A 23331-nucleotide genomic window follows, 5' to 3' on the forward strand; every position below is an offset into this window, starting at 1 on the left:
AGGAGAGAGAGAGAGAGAGAGAGAGAGAGAGAAAAAGTTGTGAAGGAATAGGGTCAAGTGGGCAGGTTGTGAGATGAGCCAAAGATAGGAGTACAGAGACTTCTTCCTCTGTTACAGGAGGGAAGTAGCATAGATACACAAATTGAAATACATTTTGCATTTCAATTTGTGTTTTTGTACATTTGGTAATTTACCTAAACACACAACTGCACCTAAAAACTATTAGGATATGCCTTCTTCAAAGTGGGAATACTCAGCTTATCAATCCAAAATGGAGTCTATCCCAAGCTACGACCAGCAGACAGAAATCGATTCCGCTACATCGCATGCTCACAACGGTGAGTGGGGAACCAGCCTTCTCAAGCAGCGGAAGCAAGGTAATACTGAAACAGCAGGTTTATTTGCTGCAGAAAAGACAGAACTTTGATCTGGAGTGGCCATGCCAGGGGCTGGAGCAGGACCCCTGGGGGGGCTACAATTTCAGAGAAGCTACGTCCCTTGCTTCAAAACATAACTCCGGATTGCGCCCCGGACCCTACACTTTGTGAAGGAACACCCACTACACTGCCTGGTCCTACACGAGACATACCAAATAACAACATTTTGTGACCACTTAGATATGGGTCACATTAATCAAATGAAAAGACGTGCTTGCAACTTACTGGACACCATCCCCATGAAGTTGCTCTAATCCTGCTGTTACATTTTGAAGGGGGTTAGATTACTTAAAAGCGATTATTTAGTACAGATAGGTAATGTTTAATGAAGTTGGCAAAATATGTAATAGCTAAGTTGTTTTTCAATGTTTATATGTCTCTTTAAATTCCTTTATTAAGAGCCGATATACATGTATTACATGTATACATGTATGTAATATAAGAATGTTTGCATATCAGTTCCCTTGATGTTTTGTACTATATGGCTCCCTGTGCTCTCATTGAAAGGTATTAGTAATAGATCAAATGTACTATGACACTGCGTTCATGTTTTCAACAACTAGAAGGCACTGAATTTTATATAACACCCATATATATCCCTGATATGGGGGGTTAGGGGGGGCCCTAAGGAGACTCCACTTTACAAACAAAGAGGGATCAAAATTACAATATGAAGTTTTAGCTCCTGAGAGAAAAGAGATAGCATTGTTGGTTCCCTTTTGCGGCCCGCGGCCGGGGTTGTGAATGGGATCCCAGTAATTACTCATACTTATGAAAGGGAAAGAGCTCTATACTGATAGTATATCTCAAGTAGTGTTCTGTATGGATTCAGTCTATTAAGAAACATCTCCTATACCCTTGTCCCAGATATAGCACATAACACTTTCTTTGGAGTGTATAGATATAGTCAACCAAAATATGTAAAACATAGAATATTAAGGGGGAAGTATTTATAGACTTTTGGTTGATTACATATCCGCTCTATATGATTACAAACACCAATTGTTTTTTTACTGTGAGAGTTATGTTAAGTTGTGGAAATCAGTTCTGGTTTATGCATCTATATTACTTAAAAATATGTATTGTTTTATGTTTTTCTATCTTATCTCAGATGCATATTGTTCTCTTAGTTTCATTTAGGCTATATGCTCAATATAAACCCCTGGACTTTAATTAAGATAGCAGATAAGGTCCAAGAGTGGCCTGTATCAGTGTTTTTGGGGGCTGAAAAATGGGGATTATCATTATTCCTGTACATCAAATGATTGCTGTATTGTTATCTTTTTATGATCTGTTCACATTTATTTTTCCTCAATGAAAAAAAAAAAAAAAGAGACCGGTCAATAGTTAGAAGGGGTGGAGGGGTTAAGCGAGGGCTTTTTTAGGATTGGTATGATTAACGCATGCTTGAATGTATCAGGAAATGTGCCAGCAGTGAGAAATTGGTTAAAGAGATGAGTTAGGGTAGGGGTTAGTGAAGGAGAGAGAGAGAGAGAGAGAGAGAGAGAGAGAAAAAGTTGTGAAGGAATAGGGTCAAGTGGGCAGGTTGTGAGATGAGCCAAAGATAGGAGTACAGAGACTTCTTCCTCTGTTACAGGAGGGAAGTAGCATAGATACACAAATTGAAATACATTTTGCATTTCAATTTGTGTTTTTGTACATTTGGTAATTTACCTAAACACACAACTGCACCTAAAAACTATTAGGATATGCCTAGATGTCATATGTGTTATTGCACATTTGGAAAATAAATCCTCTTTCACCCAGAAGGGATACCACGCCTCTGCAGAATAGAGAGGTACAAAATGTAGTTAATCTTGTGTATGTCAACGAGTCAAGAATGAGTAAAGTATCTCCACAGCTGCATTTGCCATGCACTAAATGTAACTGTAGATTATAAGCTGCCATCTCTGTAAGTGCAATCGCTAGCACAGGGTGCGTTATCCACAGCACAATCCTACAATAAGAATAGTGCACAATCTAATATTATAAGTGGATAGTAAAAAAGGTTTTGCCAGAGGATCTTAATACAGCAGCCTTTTCTTTTAGCTTGCCCTATACTTTTGAATAGATGGCACATGGTGCACTATTATTGCTCATATTACAAGTGGTACGTTTAGCATTGCACTCAAGAGCAATACAAAATATTAGTGAATAATTGCTCTAATATGTTTGCTCTCTACTAGTAATCTAGCCCATAGGGTCTCAAAAGATTTCAAAATGTATAAACAAATAGTGTATGAAGAAGATGTTTATTGATTTTGCAAAATAACATAAAGATTGAACAACAAGATAAAAAATGTGTTTTGTCTCAGTGTTAATAATTATTATTTTTTAAAATTCAGTTAAATTGTGTAACAAAAATCAATGCAAACCATTATGAAATTATATTATCAATATAAATTGATAATATAATTTATATTACCAATGCAAAGCATTATGGAATTATATTAAAGGCATAAACGTACAGTTGCACATCAAAACCAAAAAAATATAACATTGGATGGTGCCTAGACTTCACATTTTTTTTTAACTGTGAGCATTTTTAATACATCACTGATAAATAATGTAGGAAAGGCATATACTCCCTTTGAGGGTTGGTTTACAGGAGATACAAAGGACAGCATCATTTGAATACAAATCATTATCCCATCAGGATATAATCTTATAATCAGTTTTTAACAAGTACAATTCCTTTAAATCTATAAATTCATGAAATGTTTATATCCACATTTTTAGATTAATTTTTTTTTTAACTCTTCCTATATGCCATTAGTGTCATGTAATATTTAGTAATTTTTTAACTTCTTGAATAACAAATACCCAAAACTGCTGAATCAGATGACACCACCACCATACCATTATTAACAGGACCATACGGCCCTCATCTGTTACTCTTGTGAGGAAAAATACGTTGTCATTTATGTGGTTAAATAATATTTTTGAATAAGTATTAACTGTGTAAAATAACTTTTTAATGACAAATAAAAGGATTGATCAAAATCCAATATTATTTTAGCATTCTTTTTAATATCAGCGTATGAGGCATTGATTCTGTATACTGAAGTCCCAGCTACATTATTTTCTATAATATAGGTCATATAATTTTCTTTATCAAAAGCTGTAATATAGTAATTTACATAAGAACTTTTTAAATGATTAATCTTGTTGGAAAACATTGTAGGAAATCCTTCGTTTTTTTTTTTTTAATTAGGATTGTGTTATCTGATACCTTTCCTCTACTCATAGTGGGCTATTTATAGCTCCAGCTTTCAAGTTAACGTAGCTAGACAGAGGTTTTTATGTGCAGGTTGCGTTCTTATTACAAGTTGAAAGTAAAAAGTTAGCGTGCAAGCGAAATCTGGCGCTCTCTAACAAAATATTGCGTTTGTGTTAACATATTATCCGCCTAGAAGTCAATGTAGAGTGCAAACAAAAAAAAAACCCTAACACCTATACTTGCACGCCAACCCGACAGGAGTTATGAAAATTTCACATTCCACCTACAGAACATTGTACTTTTTATTGCAAATACATATTTCTCTCTCTCTCTCTCTCTCTCTCTCTCTCTCTCTCTATATATATATATATATATAACTATACCTGTATTTCTATACCTATACATATAAAGGTATAGATATGCATTTTACATTAACAGTATCATATATATATATATATAAACATTGTAATTAGAGAAGAGAAAAAAGCAACATATAGTACTGTCACTTTAAAGAAAGGGATATTTGCACTCAAAATACTTTAGAGAATAAATCTCATATTTATTAAATGCCTACGGCACAATTAATGACTGGTATATGATATCTACAAAGATTTTTAGCAGATAAATACCAAACACATATTACATTTGACATTTATAAAAGCAAAAACCATTTAAAAAACCTGCAAACTAAGCACAAGAGCAAGCCCTTATCATAAGGATGTATAGAGGATTACAGTTCTCCAAAATGTATGGCCCTAGCCAGATTGATCAGGCTGGCCAGCAAACTGATGTTTAGCGGTATACCTTGACTAAAGCAGGAACGTTTCAAACATACCGCCTCGAGTTTCTCAGCACGGATGCTCCGATCTTGCGGAGTGACGTCACAGGTGGGAGTGCTGGTGTCCCAAAACACCTCTCATTCGATTGGTCTCATTGCTTCAACTGCATAGACGATTCTGCCTGTCAGAGGCAGGAAAGCACAGGCACAGGCTACTGTAGTTTGACGGGACCAATATACAGCGTGAAAGCAAACTTGGGGTTGGTAAACCCAGACCTTTCCAGAATACACAGTTCTGTGTTAGCATGCTCAGTAGGGTATATCCGATCCGACCTGTTCAGGTATCTCCCGGATGTCTGGAAACTCCTCCTACTGGTAGTCCATACATCTCACATAGGGTAAACTTGTCCCAAGGATTAGTATAAAATAAACAAAGTCCATAAGCAAAGTGTCGCAAATGGAACTACACACTTAGGCCTAGATTTGGAGTTTGGCGGTAGATGGGCTGTTAACGCTCCGCGGGCTTTTTTCTGGCCGCACCATAAAATTAACTCTGGTATCGAGAGTTCAAAAAAAGGCTGCATTAGGCTCCAAAAAAGGAGCGTAGAGCATTTTTACCGCAAATGCAACTCTCGATACCAGAGTTGCTTACGGACGCGGCCAGCCTCAAAAACGTGCTCGTGCACGATTCCCCCATAGGAAACAATGGGGCTGTTTGAGCTGAAAAAAAACCTAACACCTGCAAAAAAGCAGCGTTCAGCTCCTAACGCAGCCCCATTGTTTTCTATGGGGAAACACTTCCTACGTCTGCACCTAACACTCTAACTTGTCCCCCGAGTCTAAACACCCCTAACCTTACACTTATTAACCCCTAATCTGCTGCCCCCGCTATCGCTGACCCCTGCATTATATTATTAACCCCTAATCTTCCGCTCCGTAAACCGCCGCTACCTACGTTATCCCTATGTACCCCTAATCTGCTGCCCATAACATCGCCGACCCCTATATTATATTTATTAACCCCTAATCTGCCCCCCACAACATCGCCGCCACCTGCCTACAATAATTAACCCCTAATCTGCCGACCGCAAAGCGCCGCCACCTACGTTATCCTTATGTACCCCTAATCTGCTGCCCCTAACACCGCCGACCCCTATATTATATTTATTAACCCCTAATCTGCCCCCCACAACGTCGCCGACACCTGCCTACACTTATTAACCCCTAATCTGCCGAGCGGACCGCACCGCTACTATAATAAAGTTATTAACCCCTAATCCACCTCACTAACCCTATCATAAATAGTATTAACCCCTAATCTGCCCTCCCTAACATCGCCGACACCTAACTTCAATTATTAACCCCTAATCTGACGACTGGAGCTCACCGCTATTCTAATAAATGCTTCTAATAATCTTTAACCCTTAAAGCTAAGTCTAACCCTAACACTAACACCCCCCTAACTTAAATATAATTTAAATCTAACGAAATAAATTAACTCTTATTAAATAAATTATTCCTATTTAAAGCTAAATACTTACCTGTAAAAGAAATCCTAATATAACTACAATATAAATTATAATTACATTGTAGCTATTTTAGGATTAATATTTATTTTACAGGCAACTTGGTAATTATTTTAACCAGGTACAATAGTTATTAAATAGTTAAGAACTATTTAATAGTTACCTAGTTAAAATAATAACAAAATTACCTGTAAAATAAATCCTAACCTAAGTTATAATTAAACCTAACACTACCCTATCAATAAATTAATTAAATAAACTACCTACAATTACCTACAATTAACCTAACACTACACTATCAATAAATAAATTAAATACAATTCCTACAAATAACTACAATTACATAAACTAACTAAAGTACAAAAAATAAAAAAGAACTAAGTTACAAAAAATAAAAAAATATTTACAAACATAAGAAAAATATTACAACAATTTTAAACTAATTACACCTACTCTAAGCCCCCTAATAAAATAACAAAGACCCCCAAAATAAAAAAATGCCCTACCCTATTCTAAATTAATACATTTAAAAGCTCTTTTACCTTACCAGCCCTGAACAGGGCCCTTTGCGGGGCATGCCCCAAGAAAATCAGCTCTTTTGCCTGTAAAAAAAAAACATACAATCCCCCCCCCCCAACATTACAACCCACCACCCACATACCCCTAATCTAACCCAAACCCCCCTTAAATAAACCTAACACTAAGCCCCTGAAGATCTTCCTACCTTGTCTTCACCATACCAGGTTCACCGATCGGTCCAGAAGAGCTCCTCCGATGTCCTGATCCAAGCCCAAGCGGGGGGGCTGAAGAGGTCCATGATCCAGCTGAAGTCTTCATCCAAGCGGGGCAGAAGAGTTCTTCCATCCGATTGAAGTCTTCATCCAAGCGGCATCCATCCGGAGCGAAGCGGCAGCATCCTGAAGACCTCCACCGCGGAACATCCATCCTGGCCGACGACTGAACGACGAATGACGGTTCCTTTAAATGACGTCATCCAAGATGGCGTCCCTCGAATTCCGATTGGCTGATAGGATTCTATCAGCCAATCGGAATTAAGGTAGGAATATTCTGATTGGCTGATGGAATCAGCCAATCAGAATCAAGTTCAATCCTATTGGCTGATCCAATCAGCCAATCAGATTGAGCTCGCATTCTATTGGCTGATCGGAATTCGAAGGACGCCATCTTGGATGACGTCCCTTAAAGGAACCGTCATTCATCGGGAGACGCCGGAAGAAGAGGATGGATCCGCGTCAGCTGCTTCAAGATGGACCCGCTCCACACCGGATGGAAGAAGATAGAAGATGCCGCTTGGAGAAGATGTTTGCCGGTCCGGATGTCCTCTTCTTGCCGGATAGGAGGAAGACTTTGGAGCCTCTTCTGGACCTCTTCAGCACCGGATGCCAGGACGGATCGGTGATACCTGGATGGTGAAGACAAGGTAGGAAGATCTTCAGGGGCTTAGTGTTAGGTTTATTTAAGGGGGGTTTGGGTTAGATTAGGGGTATGTGGGTGGTGGGTTGAAATGTTGGGGGGGGGGGTATTGTATGTTTTTTTTTACAGGCAAAAGAGCTGATTTTCTTGGGGCATGCCCCGCAAAGGGCCCTGTTCAGGGCTGGTAAGGTAAAAGAGCTTTTAACTCAATTAATTTAGAATAGGGTAGGGCATTTTTTTATTTTGGGGGTCTTTGTTATTTTATTAGGGGGCTTAGATTAGGTGTAATTAGTTTAAAATTGTTGTAATATTTTTCTTATGTTTGTAAATATTTTTTTATTTTTTGTAACTTAGTTCTTTTTTATTTTTTGTACTTTAGTTAGTTTATGTAATTGTAGTTATTTGTAGCATTTGTATTTAATTTATTTATTGATAGTGTAGTGTTAGGTTAATTGTAGGTAATTGTAGGTAGTTTATTTAATTAATTTATTGATAGTGTAGTGTTAGGTTTAATTATAACTTAGGTTAGGATTTATTTTACAGGTAAATTTGTTATTATTTTAACTAGGTAACTATTAAATAGTTCTTAACTATTTAATAGCTATTGTACCTGGTTAAAATAATTACAAAGTTGCCTGTAAAATAAATATTAATCCTAAAATAGCTATAATATAATTATAATTTATATTGTAGCTATATTAGGATTTATTTTACAGGTAAGTATTTAGCTTTAAATAGGAATAATTTATTTAATAAGAGTTAATTTATTTTGTTAGATTTAAATTATATTTAAGTTAGGGGGGTGTTAGTGTTAGGGTTAGACTTAGCTTTAGGGGTTAATACATTTATTAGAATAGCGGTGAGCTCCGGTCGTCAGATTAGGGGTTAATAATTGAAGTTAGGTGTCGGCGATGTTAGGGAGGGCAGATTAGGGGTTAATACTATTTATGATAGGGTTAGTGAGGCGGATTAGGGGTTAATTACTTTATTATAGTAGCGCTCAGGTCCGCTCGGCAGATTAGGGGTTAATAAGTGTAGGCAGGTGTCGGCGACGTTGAGGGGGGCAGATTAGGGGTTAATAAATATAATATAGGGGTCGGCGGTGTTAGGGGCAGCAGATTAGGGTACATAAGGATAACGTAGGTGGCGGCGCTTTGCGGTCGGCAGATTAGGGGTTAATTATTGTAAGTAGCTGGCGGCGACGTTGTGGGGGGCAGGTTAGGGGTTAATAAATGTAATACAGGGGTCGGCGGTGTTAGGGGCAGCAGATTAGGGGTACATAAGTATAACGTAGGTGGCGGTCGGCAGATTAGGGGTTAAAAATTTTTAATCGAGTGGCGGCGATGTGGGGGGACCTCGGTTTAGGGGTGCATAGGTAGTTTATGGGTGTTAGTGTACTTTAGGGTACAGTAGTTAAGAGCTTTATGAACCGGCGTTAGCCCAGAAAGCTCTTAACTCCTGCTATTTTCCGGCGGCTGGAGTTTTGTCGTTAGAGCTCTAACGCTCACTTCAGAAACGACTCTAAATACCAGCGTTAGAAAGATCCCATTGAAAAGATAGGATACGCAATTGACGTAAGGGGATCTGCGGTATGGAAAAGTCGCGGCTGAAAAGTGAGCGTTAGACCCTTTAATCACTGACTCCAAATACCGGCGGTAGCCTAAAACCAGCGTTAGGAGCCTCTAACGCTGGTTTTCACGGCTACCGCCGAACTCTAAATCTAGGCCTTAGTGCCTTATATATATATATATATATATATATATATAATAATAAAAAGTACAGAATTTTCTATGGGGAGAACATAGAAATGTAAAATATGCTTAGCGCAAATCAGGGTTTGCAACTTAGGACTAACGTGGTTGGGTTAACGCACATGAAGAATTGCTAACATCAATGTGCCTTATTGGAATATTAAAGATAAAATATTACAAAACATTAATATTAATAATAGATTTTTCTGTGTATAAATGTTTTGTAGATGATCCATTTACATATCCCATATGGGAGTGTTTTTGTAACAATGTATAGTTTTGGTTATTTTTTTAATAACGTGCTGATTTTCAGTCTCCTAACCAAGCCCCAAAGTATCAGATGTAGACTGAAGTCTACAGACTCCTCCTTTAAACTAAAACTTCTCTTGTTTGTGTAATGGGTCTTTTCATATGCAGGGAAGGGGGGGGGGGGGGTAAGTGTCTGCTCTTCCTGCTTTCTCAGCCCCTTTCAATGGTTGTCCAAGCATAACCGCATCAACAATACTAAACTTGGAGCTTCTAAGTAAGTTTTTAGGAAAATGTTAGTGTATATTATATGCATTCCTGAATAGTAGAGTCATTAAGGAGTGCTTGGAAGTTTAAAAACTAGGGAAGAGTCGTGTAGGCAGAGAGTTACACAAAATAGGGGCCATTCTGGAGAGAGGTGCAGCAGGAGTGACGTGTAAGAAAGATCAGCCTGGCAGAGGAATTTATTATGGATTGTAAGGGAGATAGATGGCAGATAGAGAGGACGGAGAGGAAGAAGTTGCAATAGTCAAGACAGGAAATGATGCAAGAGTGGGTTTAAAATTTAGTTGTGTCTTGTGTGAGGAAGTGGCACATTTTGGAGATGTTTTTAAGGTGGAGGTGGCAGGAATTGGCCAAAGACTGGATGTGGGGATTGAAAGATAGAGCTGAGTTGTGTGACCCCCAAGACATCTGGCATGTGGGATTGGGGTAATTATGTTATTGTCAACAGTTAGAGAAAGTTGGGAGGTAGGGATTTTGGAAGAAGGGGGTGGGGATAAGGAGCTCAGTTTTAGAGAGATTTAGCTTTAGGTAGTGGGAGGACATCAAGGATGAAATATTAGAAAGACAGTTATTGACACAAGTTAGTAAGTATGGGGAAAGGTCTTCTGCAGAGATGTAAATTTGGGTATCATCGGCATACAAATGGTATTGAAACCCATGGGACTGTATTAAGGAACCTAAGGATGATGTATAAATTGAGAAGAGAAGGGGACCAAGGACAGAGCCTTGTGAAACCTCAACAGAAAGTGGTAACAGGTCAGAGGATGTGCCAGAGAAGGTTACACTAATGGTTAGGCTAGACAGGTGAGAGTAGGGCCACAAGAGGGCTGTGTGGCAGATGCAGAAGGATTGAAGGGTTTGGAGGAAGAGAGTGTAGTCAGCAGTGCTAAAGGCTGCAGACAGATCAAGAAGGATTAACAGAGAAAAATGGCCTTTTTGATTTTGCTGTAATTAGGTTATTAGCAACCTTAATGATTGCAGTTTCTGTGGAGTGTGCAAAATCCAGATTGCAATGGATCAAGGAGGGAGATTAATAAGTGGAAATGTGATAAATGTGTATATATGAGCCTTTCCAGAAGTTTTGAGGCAGGGGGGAGTAGGGAAATAGGGTGGTAGTTGGATGGGGATGATGGATTGAGAGAAGAGTTTTTGAGGATAGGTGTGATTAGTGCATATTTAAGGGATAAGGGAAATATACCAGTGCAGAGTGATAGATTAAGAATATCTGTGAGGATAGGAGTTAGAGTAGGAGAAATTGAGGGCAGCAGTGGTGATGGGATCAAGGGGACAGGTAGTGAAATGAGAGGAGGTGTAAGGGCAGAGACTTCTTCCTCAGTAGCAGGAGAAAAAAATAAGAATCTGTGGCTTTGTGGGCTTTGGACATTGGTGATCAATTGAGGGGGTTGGAGACTGGTAGTGTGTTAAGAGATTATTTAATTTCTGATGGAATCTACTTTGAAATCTACTTTGGGCCGGATTACAAGTCGCGGGCCAAATCGAAACATACCGTTTGCAAAATAACTGCTAGAGATATGTTTTTTGAGATTCTCGAGATCCGCTTGTATTACAAGTTGAAAAAATGTTTTTTTTTTTGCTAGCTGTAACCCGGGAATCAAAAACAGCGGAGTTTTGGTGTGTGGATGCATGTGTTCTCCCATTGAAATAAAAGAAACCACCCTTTTTATTAAACCGATAAAATTGAAAAACAAACCTAACACCCTACCATAAGCCCCTAGCCTAATAACCCCTAATACGCCATCCCGCCATATCGCAAACCCTAAAAACCCCTATTAACCCCTGAACCGCCATCCCCCCACAATGCAAAGTACCTAAATAAATTATTAACCTCTAAATTGCCATCTCCCCCCAAGAGGAATCAAATCAGCCAGTAGGAATGCAGGGGAACCCCTATATAAAAGGCGTACATTGCATTCAATCTTAAGTGTGTGGCTGGAGACCTCATGAAGAGATGCTCCCAGTCGATGCTCTGAAGAGGACCACCAACTTCGCCGTCGACTTTGATGAAGACTTCACAGCCGCCACTGGGATGAAGATAGACGATAAATCTCCACCACCGGGATGAAGATAGAGGATGACCTGCCAATGGAAGAAGCTGGCGCTCCGCCGGGATGAAGATGGAACACCGCCCACCATCATTGGTGAGTACCTATTTTCGGGTAAGAGTTATTTTTTTTTTACATTTTTTGTGTTGGCTTTTTTTTTAAGTTTAGTTTATTTTTATTTCTATGGTCAGCGAAGGAGCAATGGGTAGTTTAATTTTTTTTGCTAGGTTTTTTATTTTAGGGGTGGGGGGTGCGGGGTTGTAAGGTTAGGGGATACCTTTTTTTGCAAAAGAGCTGTTAATTTAGGGGCAATGCCCTACAAAAGGCCCTTTTAAAAGCTATTGGTAGTTTATTTGTAGAATATGTTTTTTTATTTTGGGGTGTTTTTTATTATTTTTTGTTATTTTGTTTTTTTATTTTTTGTAAGGGTAGTTTTTATAGTTTTTTGCAATGTTAGTTTTTTTTTTTATGTAATGTTATATTTTTTAGGATATTTTAATTGTACAGGTAGGTTTTCATTTTTTAAGGTAGTTAGTATAGTTTTTATTTAATTTAAGGGTGTTTAAATTGGGTTAAGATAAGGGGTGTTAGGTTAGGGGTTTTAGTTGTTAGTTTATGACTTTGAGTTGTGGGGGGTTGGCAGTTTAGGGGTTAATAGTTTATTTAGATACTATGCGTTGTGGGGGAATGGCGGTTTAGGAGATAATAATTTATTTAAGTACTTTGCGTTGTGGGGGGATGGCAGGTTAGGGGTTAATAGTTTATTTTGGTACTTTGCATTTTGGGGGGTTGCAGTTTATGGGTTAATAGTTTATTTAAGTACTTTGCGTTGTGGGGGGCTGGTGGTTTAGGGGTTGTTTACTTAGGTACTTACGGGATTTTCTCCAACGTCGCTCATAGTAGTGTCTATTACCTGCAGTTATATGAAAATTGGTGTATAATGTCCCTTTAAGCTTCCACCATCATTTCATAATGTTTTTGTAACTTCAAGGTCCACCACTCCTTTTGATCTTATGTCACCACTAAAATAATCTAAAGTTAAAAGTTTCCATAGCATTTTTAGCAATGTGAATTAATTAAGATATACTTCTTGCATTAGAACCTTCATCAGCATTTGTAGCATTTGTATGGGAAACTAGAAAACCATATATATCAAAATTCATAGAGTATATATATATATATATATATATATATATATATATATATATATATATATATATATACTGTATATGTGTGTGATGCAACTCATGAACATGTAGCTGTGTGTAACAACAAATATACTGGTTTAACTTTTTCAATGGAAGCTCTATTACTAGTGTATTGAGATGATCTCACTCAGTTTAGTAAGTAAAAATATTTAATTTTCCTGTTATGCTTCTATTAGTTTACAATTTCAAGTTACATGTAAAAAATGTATATGTATATATTCCTTTAAGAAATTAAATATATACAAGGCAGCGTTGCTGAATGAATTACTCAATAAATTAAATATATTTAATTATTTTTTAAATAAAAATCACATATATATGTAAAATCATAAATGAATAGACATTGTTAAAATAGGTTACAAGTACTGAATGAAAATTAAAATGTCTCAGTGAAATTGCTGGAATCATAATCCACAATCGGTATCAAGTAAACTGCAACTAGGAAAACAGGTTGACCAGCTGGATAATCCTAAATAGTCTACCACATGTAAAATTATACTATCATTATCATTTACATTTAACATTGTACTGTATTACAAGCCTGTAGAAAATCTGGAGAAATCATACAATTCCAAATTAATTTTGCTACTTTTCTTTAATCCATACAGTTTTTTTTTATCCAATTGATAAGTATCCTATAAAATCTTTTCAACAATCTCATCTTTTTTGCAGTAATCTGGCTTTATTAAAATTAACAATGATATTTTGTTATATTTGTAAAATAATAAAATAATTTCTCTGCAGTTCCACAGTTTAGACTCAGTGTGCCGCTGTTGGTCAATAAGAAAGAAGTGCTGTATATATCTTGTTCTACTGATGCTTAGAATTGATAGGAATTGCTAAATTCATTGCACCATTTTCACTACTCTTGCAATTTGGATTACCAATACTGAAAATAGAAAACAGAAGCTGAGGAACAAAATGATTTGGCAAGTAATATTTTTATTAATATCATTCCTTTGTGAGGCTGCATCCAATCAACATCATTACTCGATTTATGAAGAAATTAAACAAGGTTCTGTAGTAGGTAATGTTGCAAATGATTTTAGTATGGATAGTAAAGATTTAAAAGCTCGAAAACTGCGTATTGCATCTCATACTAAAAAACAATATTTTAATATCAGTTTAGAAAATGGCAATTTTTTTGTAAGTGATAGAATAGACAGAGAAGCAATATGTGAGACAGGACAGAATTGCTTATTAAATCTAGAAATAGTGGTTGAAAATCCTGTGAATGTTTTTCATGTTATGATTGAAATTAAAGATATAAATGACAATCCACCACATTTTTCTAAAAAAATATATGATATTGGAATAAGTGAGTCTGCATTTCTTGGAGCACATTTTGTTTTAGGAAATGCACAAGATCCAGATCTAGGTAGTAATTCTTTACAGAATTACAAGCTCAGTCCAAATCTGTACTTTACTTTGGGAGAAAAAACTAGCACTGATGGAGTTAAATATCCTGAACTTATATTGGAAAAACCTTTGGATCGTGAAAACCAAAGCATTTATAATTTAATTTTAACTGCTTATGATGGTGGCAAACCTGTAAAATCTGGAACTGCTGTAATAAGGATTGTAGTTCAGGATGTAAATGATAATTTCCCCGTGTTCAGCAAGGACAAATACAAAGAAAATTTAAAAGAAAATGTAATGAATGGTTTTCTAGTTCTCCAGCTAAATGCTACTGATGCAGATGAAGGTTCAAATGCAGAAATTACCTATTCATTTATTCACATTGCGGAAAATGCCATGGAAACTTTCACTTTAGATTCTCAAAATGGTGACATTAGAACAAAAGGAGAGGTGGACTTTGAAGTTACAAAAAGTTATGAAATGACAGTGGAAGCTAAAGATGGGGGTGGATTAGTGACACACTGCACAGTGTCAATTCAGATTGTTGATGTTAATGACAATGCACCTAGAATAATACTTACATCGTTGTCTTCACCAATTCCAGAGGACTCCTTACCTGGCACACTTATAGCACTAATTAATGTATATGATTTGGACTCAGGTCAAAATGGTGAGGTGATTTGCCAAGTCACAGAGAATCTGCCATTTAAATTAATACCATCATCTCTAGGTTATTACAAACTTGTAACTACACATACTGTGGATAGAGAAAAGGTATCAGATTACACAATCCTAATTAAGGCAGAAGACAAAGGGATTCCTCCAATGCTTACCAACAAAACTATTAATTTATCAATTTCAGATGTAAATGACAATATGCCAGTTTTTGATCGAGAAAATGATGTGGCCTATATTATAGAAAACAATGTAGCTGGAACCTCAGTATACAGAGTCCATGCCTCTGACTTCGATATTAATGAGAATGCTAAAATAATATTCTCAATTCTTGACATAAATATTGAGAACATTCCTATATCTTCATATATTTCCATAAACTCAGCAACTGGAGTTGTTTATGCACAACGTTCATTTGATTATGAACAGTTAAGAGAATTCCAGTTCCAAATAATGGCTAAAGACAGTGGATCACCTCCTCTAAGCACTAATGCCACAGTAAGAATATGCATCATTGATAGGAATGACAATGCTCCTAAGATTCTCTACCCATCACCAGACTCTGATGAAATGGCACTATTTGAGTTTATTCCCCGTACATCTGAAAAAGGTTATTTAATAACCAAAGTAATTGCAGTGGATGCTGACTCTGGACACAATGCTTGGCTTTCTTATTACTTTCTACATGTCCCAGAACCAGCTTCTTTCATCATTGGGCAGCACACAGGAGAAATTAGGTTGGCACGCACTTTCCTGGATATAGATTCTTTAAGACAAAAGGTTGTGGTTATGGTAAAAGACAATGGAGAACCATCCCTCTCTGCTACAGCTACCCTAAAGATAGTGGTGGCAGATACATATCAACAAATACTTCCAGAGATAAGCAGACAGCCCAGAGATTCAGAAACTCAGTCCAATGTAACATTTTACTTGGTCCTTTCCATAGCTGTGATTTCTGTTTTATTTATTTTTACAGTAATAATTACAATAATTTCTAAATGCAGAAAAACAAATACTACAACTTCTTTTGGAACTTTAAGCAGAGATTTATATCCTCAAGTTGCTCTGAGATATCCTTCTCAGTTAATTGATGGAAGTTTGCCCCTGCCGTACTCTTATGATGTTTGTGTATCATTGGATTCAAGTCAAAATGAATTTGCACATCTCAAACCAGCTGAGAATGTTCCAACTGATAATCTTATTGATACTAATGACTCATGTACTAGAGACAGTTCTGTAAAAGATGAAATTACTTCTACAAGTCTCATGCAGGTAAGAGACTTTTCTTAATAGTTAGTATATTTAAGTAAATTGATATGTAGACCATCAATACAAATGAACCGAGTAACAATGCATAAATATTTTGCATCATTATATCATTTTATTACACATTATCAAGCTATTGAGCAAATCTCATTATACAATATATCCACATAACACGTTGTAACTACAATACACACAGATCAAGTAAGCTTAATATTTTTATAGGTCTTCTTCATACTGTATAATCATAAGTTACCACTCTCATGTAAATGGATTGCCCATTTGTAAGATAGCTAATCACAGTTAGAGAGTGTTTTGTGTTTTAACAATTGTCAACTGGTATTGGACAGTTAGTAATCCCTTTCACTGCTGTGCATAGGTTAAGAAAAAAAGTATCTGATGAAGTGTGAGTGCTTTGCACGGAACTCATCAGATTGTAATAGATTGTATATGTTTGGTTTTTTGCAATTGTTGATACTGTAAAAAACTTACTTATTATCCAAGATATTACTTTTAGTGGCATGGATTCCAGTCTACATGAATAACCTTCTAATATTTATCGGATTGATTTTGCAGTTATTATTTTATTCAAGCCAATTACATTCCTAACCCTACTATAACACATTTAACTAAAACACTTCTAAAGCATTAAACCCAATATACCCTGCAAATAAACAATTGAAAACTGTCATTTCAATATACCAGAAAACACATTTTTAGCATTTTTAGCTTTATAACATTTTACCCTAAACATAGTCAATACAAAACTATTGAAAATGATATGAAATAATGATTTGCACATGTTTTGAATTAAAATTATTAAAGGAACAGTCAACACCAGCATTTTTGTTGTTTAGATAGATAATCCCTTAATTACCCATTCCCCAGTTTTGCATAACCAACACAGTTATAATAATACATGTCTTACCTCTGTAATTACCTTGTATTTAAGTCTCTGCAGACTGCCCCCTTATTTCAGTTCTTTTAACACACTTGCATTTTAGCCAATAAGTGCTCACTCCACGGTAAATTCATGTGCATGAGCTCAATGTTATCTATATGAAACACATTAACTAACACCCTCTAGTGGTGAAAGAAATGTCAAAATGCATCTAGATTAGAGGCGGCCTTCAAGGTCTAAGAAATAAGCATATGAACCTCCTAGGTTTAGCTTTCAACTAAGAATACCAAGAGAACAAAGCAAAATTGGTGATAAAAGTACACAAACCCTTTTGGTTTTACAGTGAGTGTTAAAACTATTTGAAATATCAACTTTTGAATGTAAATTGTATTATATGATACTTCAGAAATTATTTAGACAAGTGTAAGTATCATATTTGATGTTATTTAAAAGCAAACAATAGATTATTTAAAGGACAGTAAAGTCAAAATTAGACATCCATGATTCAGAAAGAAAATGCAATTTTAAACAAATTTCAAATGTACTTTTATTATCAATTTTGCTTAGTTCTTCTGTTAAAGAGTAATCCTAGGTGAGTTCAGGAGCATGCACATGTCTTTAGCCATCTGGCAGCAGTGTTTGTAACAATGTTTATATCAAAGTTATATATAGTTACATACACTGCTGCCACAGAATGTTAAAGACACTTTATGGCAGCAAAATTTGCCGTTTTCTTTACATTGTGTATACTAATTAACCTATTAACTGCTATGCTATTTCCCACCCCAGTGCTAAGATGTTTTTGAATTTTTAGATGCTGCTAATATTTATACCCCATTCTAGGTATTTTTTTCAGTGAGAAAACTGCCAACTTCGCTTGAGTGCAACCTATACTTTTAATGGATATTGTAAATGTGCTTACGCTCATATAACAACTTGAAAGTTATTGCGTGTGCTCAAGTGAAAGCCGAAACTGTGCTAGAATATTTAGTGCAACTTCAGACCTGAAGTAAACTGTAAAGGTTAAAAAAAGTTGCACAAAACTCTTATAAAACACATTGAAATAAAGTATTACACACATATGTACACTTTTTAATAAAAATGTAACATATTAATATTAATACATTTTTTTGTTAAAAGGGATATGGTATATGGCAAAGTGTTTGACTGGGAAAGGCTAAATTATAGTCACAAATAGGCACCTCACCACCTTTTCCACCAAGAAGGGGAGGAAATTGGGAAATTCTGTTAAAACAAAGGGAGGTATTTTGAATATGCAAATTGGATACTATGGCCTAGATTTAGAGTTGGGCGGTAGCCGTCAAAACCAGCGTTAGAGGCTCCTAACGCTGTTTTTTACCGCCCGCTGGTATTTGGAGTCAGTCAGGAAAGGGTCTAACGCTCACTTTGCAGCCGCGACTTTTCCATACCGCAGATCCCCCTACGCCATTTGCGTATCCTATCTTTTCAATGGGATCTTCCTAACGCCGGTATTTAGAGTCTTGGCTGAAGTGAGCATTAGAAATCTTACAACAAAACTCCAGCCGCAGAAAAAAGTCAGTAGTTAAGAGCTTTCTGCGCTAACGCCGGTTTATAAAGCTCTTAACTACTGTGCTCTAAAGTACACTAACACCCATAAACTACCTATGTACCCCTAAACCAAGGTCCCCCCACATCGCCGCCACTCTATTAAATTTTTTTAACCCCTAATCTGCCGACCGCACACCGCTGCCACCTACGTTATCCCTATGAACCCCTAATCTGCTGCCCCTAACACCGCCGACCCCTATATTATATTTGTTAACCCCTAAAATTCTGATTGGCTGATCGGAACAGCCAATAGAATGCAAGCTCAATCTGATTGGCTGATCGGATCAGCCAATCGGATTGAACTTGATTCTGATTGGCTGATTCCATCAGCCAATCAGAATTTTCTTACCTTAATTCCGATTGGCTGATAGAATCCTATCAGCCAATCGGAATTCGAGGGACGCCATCTTGGATGACGTCCCTTAAAGGAACCGTCATTCGTCGGGAAGTCGTCGGTGAAGATGGATGTTCCGCGTCGGCGGGATGAACATGGATCCGGAAGAAAGAAGATTGAAGATGCCGCTTGATAGAAGACTTCAGCCCGATCATGGACCTCTTCAGCTCCCGCTTGGATGAAGACCTCAGCCCGATCATGGACCTCTTCAGCTCCCGCTTGGATGAAGACTTCAGTCGGATCATGGACATCTTCAGCCCCCCGCTTGGGCTTGGATCAAGACATCGGAGGAGCTCTTCTGGATCGAACGGTGAACCCGGCGTGGTGAAGATAAGGTAGGAAGATCTTCAGGGGCTTAGTGTTAGGTTTATTTAAGGGGGGTTTGGGTTAGATTAGGGGTATGTGGGTGGTGGGTTGTAATGTTGGGGGGGTATTGTATGTTTTTTTTTTACAGGCAAAAGAGCTGAATTCTTTGGGGCATGCCCCACAAAGGGCCCTTTTCAGGGCTGGTAAGGTAAAAGAGCTTTTCTATTTTAATTTATTTTGGGGGTCTTTCTTATTTTATTAGGGGGCGTAGAGTAGGTGTAATTAGTTTAACATTGTTGTGATATTTTTCTAATGTTTGTAAATATTTTTTTATTTTTTGTAACTTAGTTCTTTTTCATTTTTTGTACTTTAGTTAGTTTATTTCATTGTATTTATTTGTAGGTATTGTATTTAATTAATTTATTGATAGTGTAGTGTTAGGTTTAATTGTAGATAATTGTAGGTATTTAATTTAATTTATTTATTGATAGTGTAGTGTTAGGTTTAATTGTAACTTAGGTTAGGATTTATTTTACACGTAATTTTGTAATTATTTTAACTAGGCAACTATAGCTATTGTACCTGGTTAAAATAATTACAAAGTTGCCTGTAAAATAAATATTAATCCTAAAATAGCTACAATATAATTATAATTTATATTGTAGCTATATTAGGGTTTATTTTACAGGTAAGTATTTAGCTTTAAATAGGAATAATTTATTTAATAAGAGTTAATTTATTTCGTTAGATTTAAATTATATTTAACTTAGGGGGGTGTTAGGGTTAGACTTAGCTTTAGGGGTTAATACATTTATTAGAGTAGCGGTGAGATCCGGTCGGCATATTAGGGGTTAATTATTGTAGGTAGGTGGAGGTGACGTTGGGGGCGGTAGATTAGGGGTTAATAAATATAACATTGGGGTCGGCGGTGTTAGGGGCAGCAGATTAGGGGTACATAGGGATAACGTAGGTTGCTGCGGTGTACTGAGTGGCAGATTAGGGGTTAATAATAATATGCAGGGGTTAGCGATAGCGGGGGCGGCAGATTAGGGGTTAATAAGCGTAAGGTTAGGGGTGTTTAGACTCGGGGTTCATGTTAGGGTGTTAGGTGCAGACTTAGGAAGTGTTTCCCCATAGGAAACAATGGGGCTGCGTTAGGAGCTGAACGCTGCTTTTTTGCAGGTGTTAGGTTTTTTTTCAGCTCAAACAGCCCCATTGTTTTCTATGGGGGAATCGTGCATGAGCACGTTTTTGAAGCTGGCCGCGTCCGTAAGCAACGCTGGTATTTAGAGTTGCAGTGGCTATAAATATGCTCTACGCTCCCTTTTTTGGAGCCTAACGCAGCCCTTCTGTGAACTCTAAATACCAGTGGTATTTAAAAGGTGCGGGAGAAAAAAAGCCAGCGTAGCTAACGCACCCCTTTGGCCGCAGAACTCTAAATCTAGCCGTATGATTCCTAAAGGTTTGAAAAAGAAAGATACATGACAGTATTATCAGATGTTGTTTAACAGATTATATGTCAAGTTAATAAGCTGTTCCTTGTGACAAGGGTGAAAAAGTGGGCCGTGTAATTAAAATTTTAATATTTAGTGGTTTTCTCGGTTCATATGCTAAATCAGTTTTCTTTATTCATATGCTAAAGTGTACTATATTTGTATATATGCTGTTATTAGTGTCAAGGGGACAAAGTGGCCCATGCAATTTCAAATTTAATATTAAGCAATTCTAAAGCTTCTCTCTCTCTCTCTCTCTCTCTCTCTCTATATATATATATATATAATATAATATATATATATATATATATATATATATATATATATATTCCAAATGGATTAGGCACTCCAAAAAGGTTATATCAGGTGTGGGCTGAAACGTCGGATGCAAATCACTACAATAAAAATTGTGTTGAATTATGATAAAGCTGAGTCTTCATGATTGGAATATACAGTGTATATATATATATATATATATATATATATATATATATATATATATATAAAAGAATAGTGTTTTCATTTTTTCTTAATTGCTGAATAGTGTTTTCATTTTTTCTTATTTGCTCTATTAGATAATTTACTTATAGTAAAAAAATGTAAGTTGAGGCCCAAAAGTGGTCTCTTTATATCACAAACCTTCTATTATCACTATCACTATTTGATGTCGAAGAGATAGAGAGAGAGGTCGAAGAGAGGCCTACTGAGTACTTTTTTGGAAAAATTAATCTGTGAATTGACATTTTAAGTTAATGTTGGATATTATATTTGTAAATAATTTTTTAGTTTTACGGAAATGTCCTGAGAACATTATAATTGTTTAATTGTATACTTGGGGTAACCTTGTATTCTGTGTCCTTGATATTTGAATATTGTGCATTTATATACTAGATGTCAATTTTTGTTTCTTTTTGAATTTAAACCTTTATACAGACCAAAATAAAAAATCAAGTAGACGCTCCCTTTGAGTTGAGATTATGTGGTTTAAATACTTACCCCGTCTTGCTCCTTTAAGCTCTTTACAGTATCCAAGCAGGCTCCCATGGCTACTTGGCCACCTTGTAGCAGACAGTTACATAATCAGCTCTGAAAGCCCCTCCCAGTGATGACACATGACAACAGTTTTTTTAATTTGTTAACACCTTAATGACCAGCGATAGCATTTTTAAATAATTCTAATGTGATTTTTTAAGCTTTTGAATCCATATATCCAGCTTTTGAATGCATATAAATTTCCCTGCTGTTATGATATAATTTATATACAACAAGATTTTAAATGTTTTTTATTAATGTTTTGTAGTCTAATAATATATCCAAATAAAGCCATGTGATTTTTTTCAAGGTCAAACTGTGTACAACAGAAGAGCTTTACACACATTTTATTTATATATATATATATATATATATATATATATATATATATATATATATATAAATATATATACAGTATATATATATATATACTATATGGAGATATATATATATATATATATATATATAATTTACTGTAAGGAAATCTTAAAACCCAACAGGTTATTTTCAATAAACAAATAATTGAATATACCATATTTTGATTTGTAAGTTTTTATTTATTATTGTATTCATTGTTTTAGTGCACTTTTTGTTTGGTAGAGTTGGTTTAAGGATTAAGGCCTGAATAAGGATATCTTATAACAATTGTTGGGCACCCTGGCAGCTGAATTTGAAGGTGTGAGTGTGCTCTACGTTGGATTATATATATATATATATATATATATATATATATATATATATATATATATATATATATATATATACATAATGTACTGTAAGGAAATCTTAAAACCCAATCGGTTATTTTCATTAAATAAATAATTGAATATACCCTATTTTGATCTGCAAGTTTTTTTTATTATTGTATTTATTGTTTTAGTGCACTTTTTGTTTGGTAGAGTTGGTTTATCCATATGGAGCAAGACCTGAATAAGGATATCCTATAACAATTGTTGAGCTGTTAGTAAAGATAATGCATTTTGTTCATACAAATATATGCTGTATTTAAATAATGCAATGAAGTTAGGTTGTTTTTTGTTTACATATTGCTTTTTTCACTGTATTTGTTTTCTTTTTCATATACTTACAGTATATTCCATTCTATTAGATAGACCCTATGTGAAAAGTATCCTTTTTAATTAAAAGGCACCAAAATCCATTTAAAAACAGTTGAAGTTGATCAAAATCTGTAGAAAAGTTTATCAAATTATTTATTTCCAAAAATCCTCATAGACTTTAATAGTGTTTTTCTTTTGAAAATCTTTGGAGTAGCATTCCAGAGCATGTAGAAAATAATTATATAAATTATCCTTGTGGTCAGTGTGAGTATTGTCAATATTTAATATTTAAATAAACCTAAATAATATGAT

At 35.9% G+C, this 23331-nt stretch overlaps 1 protein-coding gene across 1 annotated transcript in view; it reads left to right on the top strand.

Moving 5' to 3' along the window:
• Window positions 1-23331, top strand: part of LOC128664817 (uncharacterized) — a 165130-nt gene that overhangs the window by 116633 nt on the left and 25166 nt on the right. The window contains 1 exon segment of the mRNA XM_053719620.1: window positions 13848-16254. Coding sequence (XP_053575595.1) covers window positions 13848-16254 — 2407 coding nt within the window.

This window comes from Bombina bombina, chromosome 6 (assembly GCF_027579735.1).
Source record: "Bombina bombina isolate aBomBom1 chromosome 6, aBomBom1.pri, whole genome shotgun sequence".
Classification (NCBI taxonomy): Eukaryota; Metazoa; Chordata; class Amphibia; order Anura; family Bombinatoridae; genus Bombina; species Bombina bombina.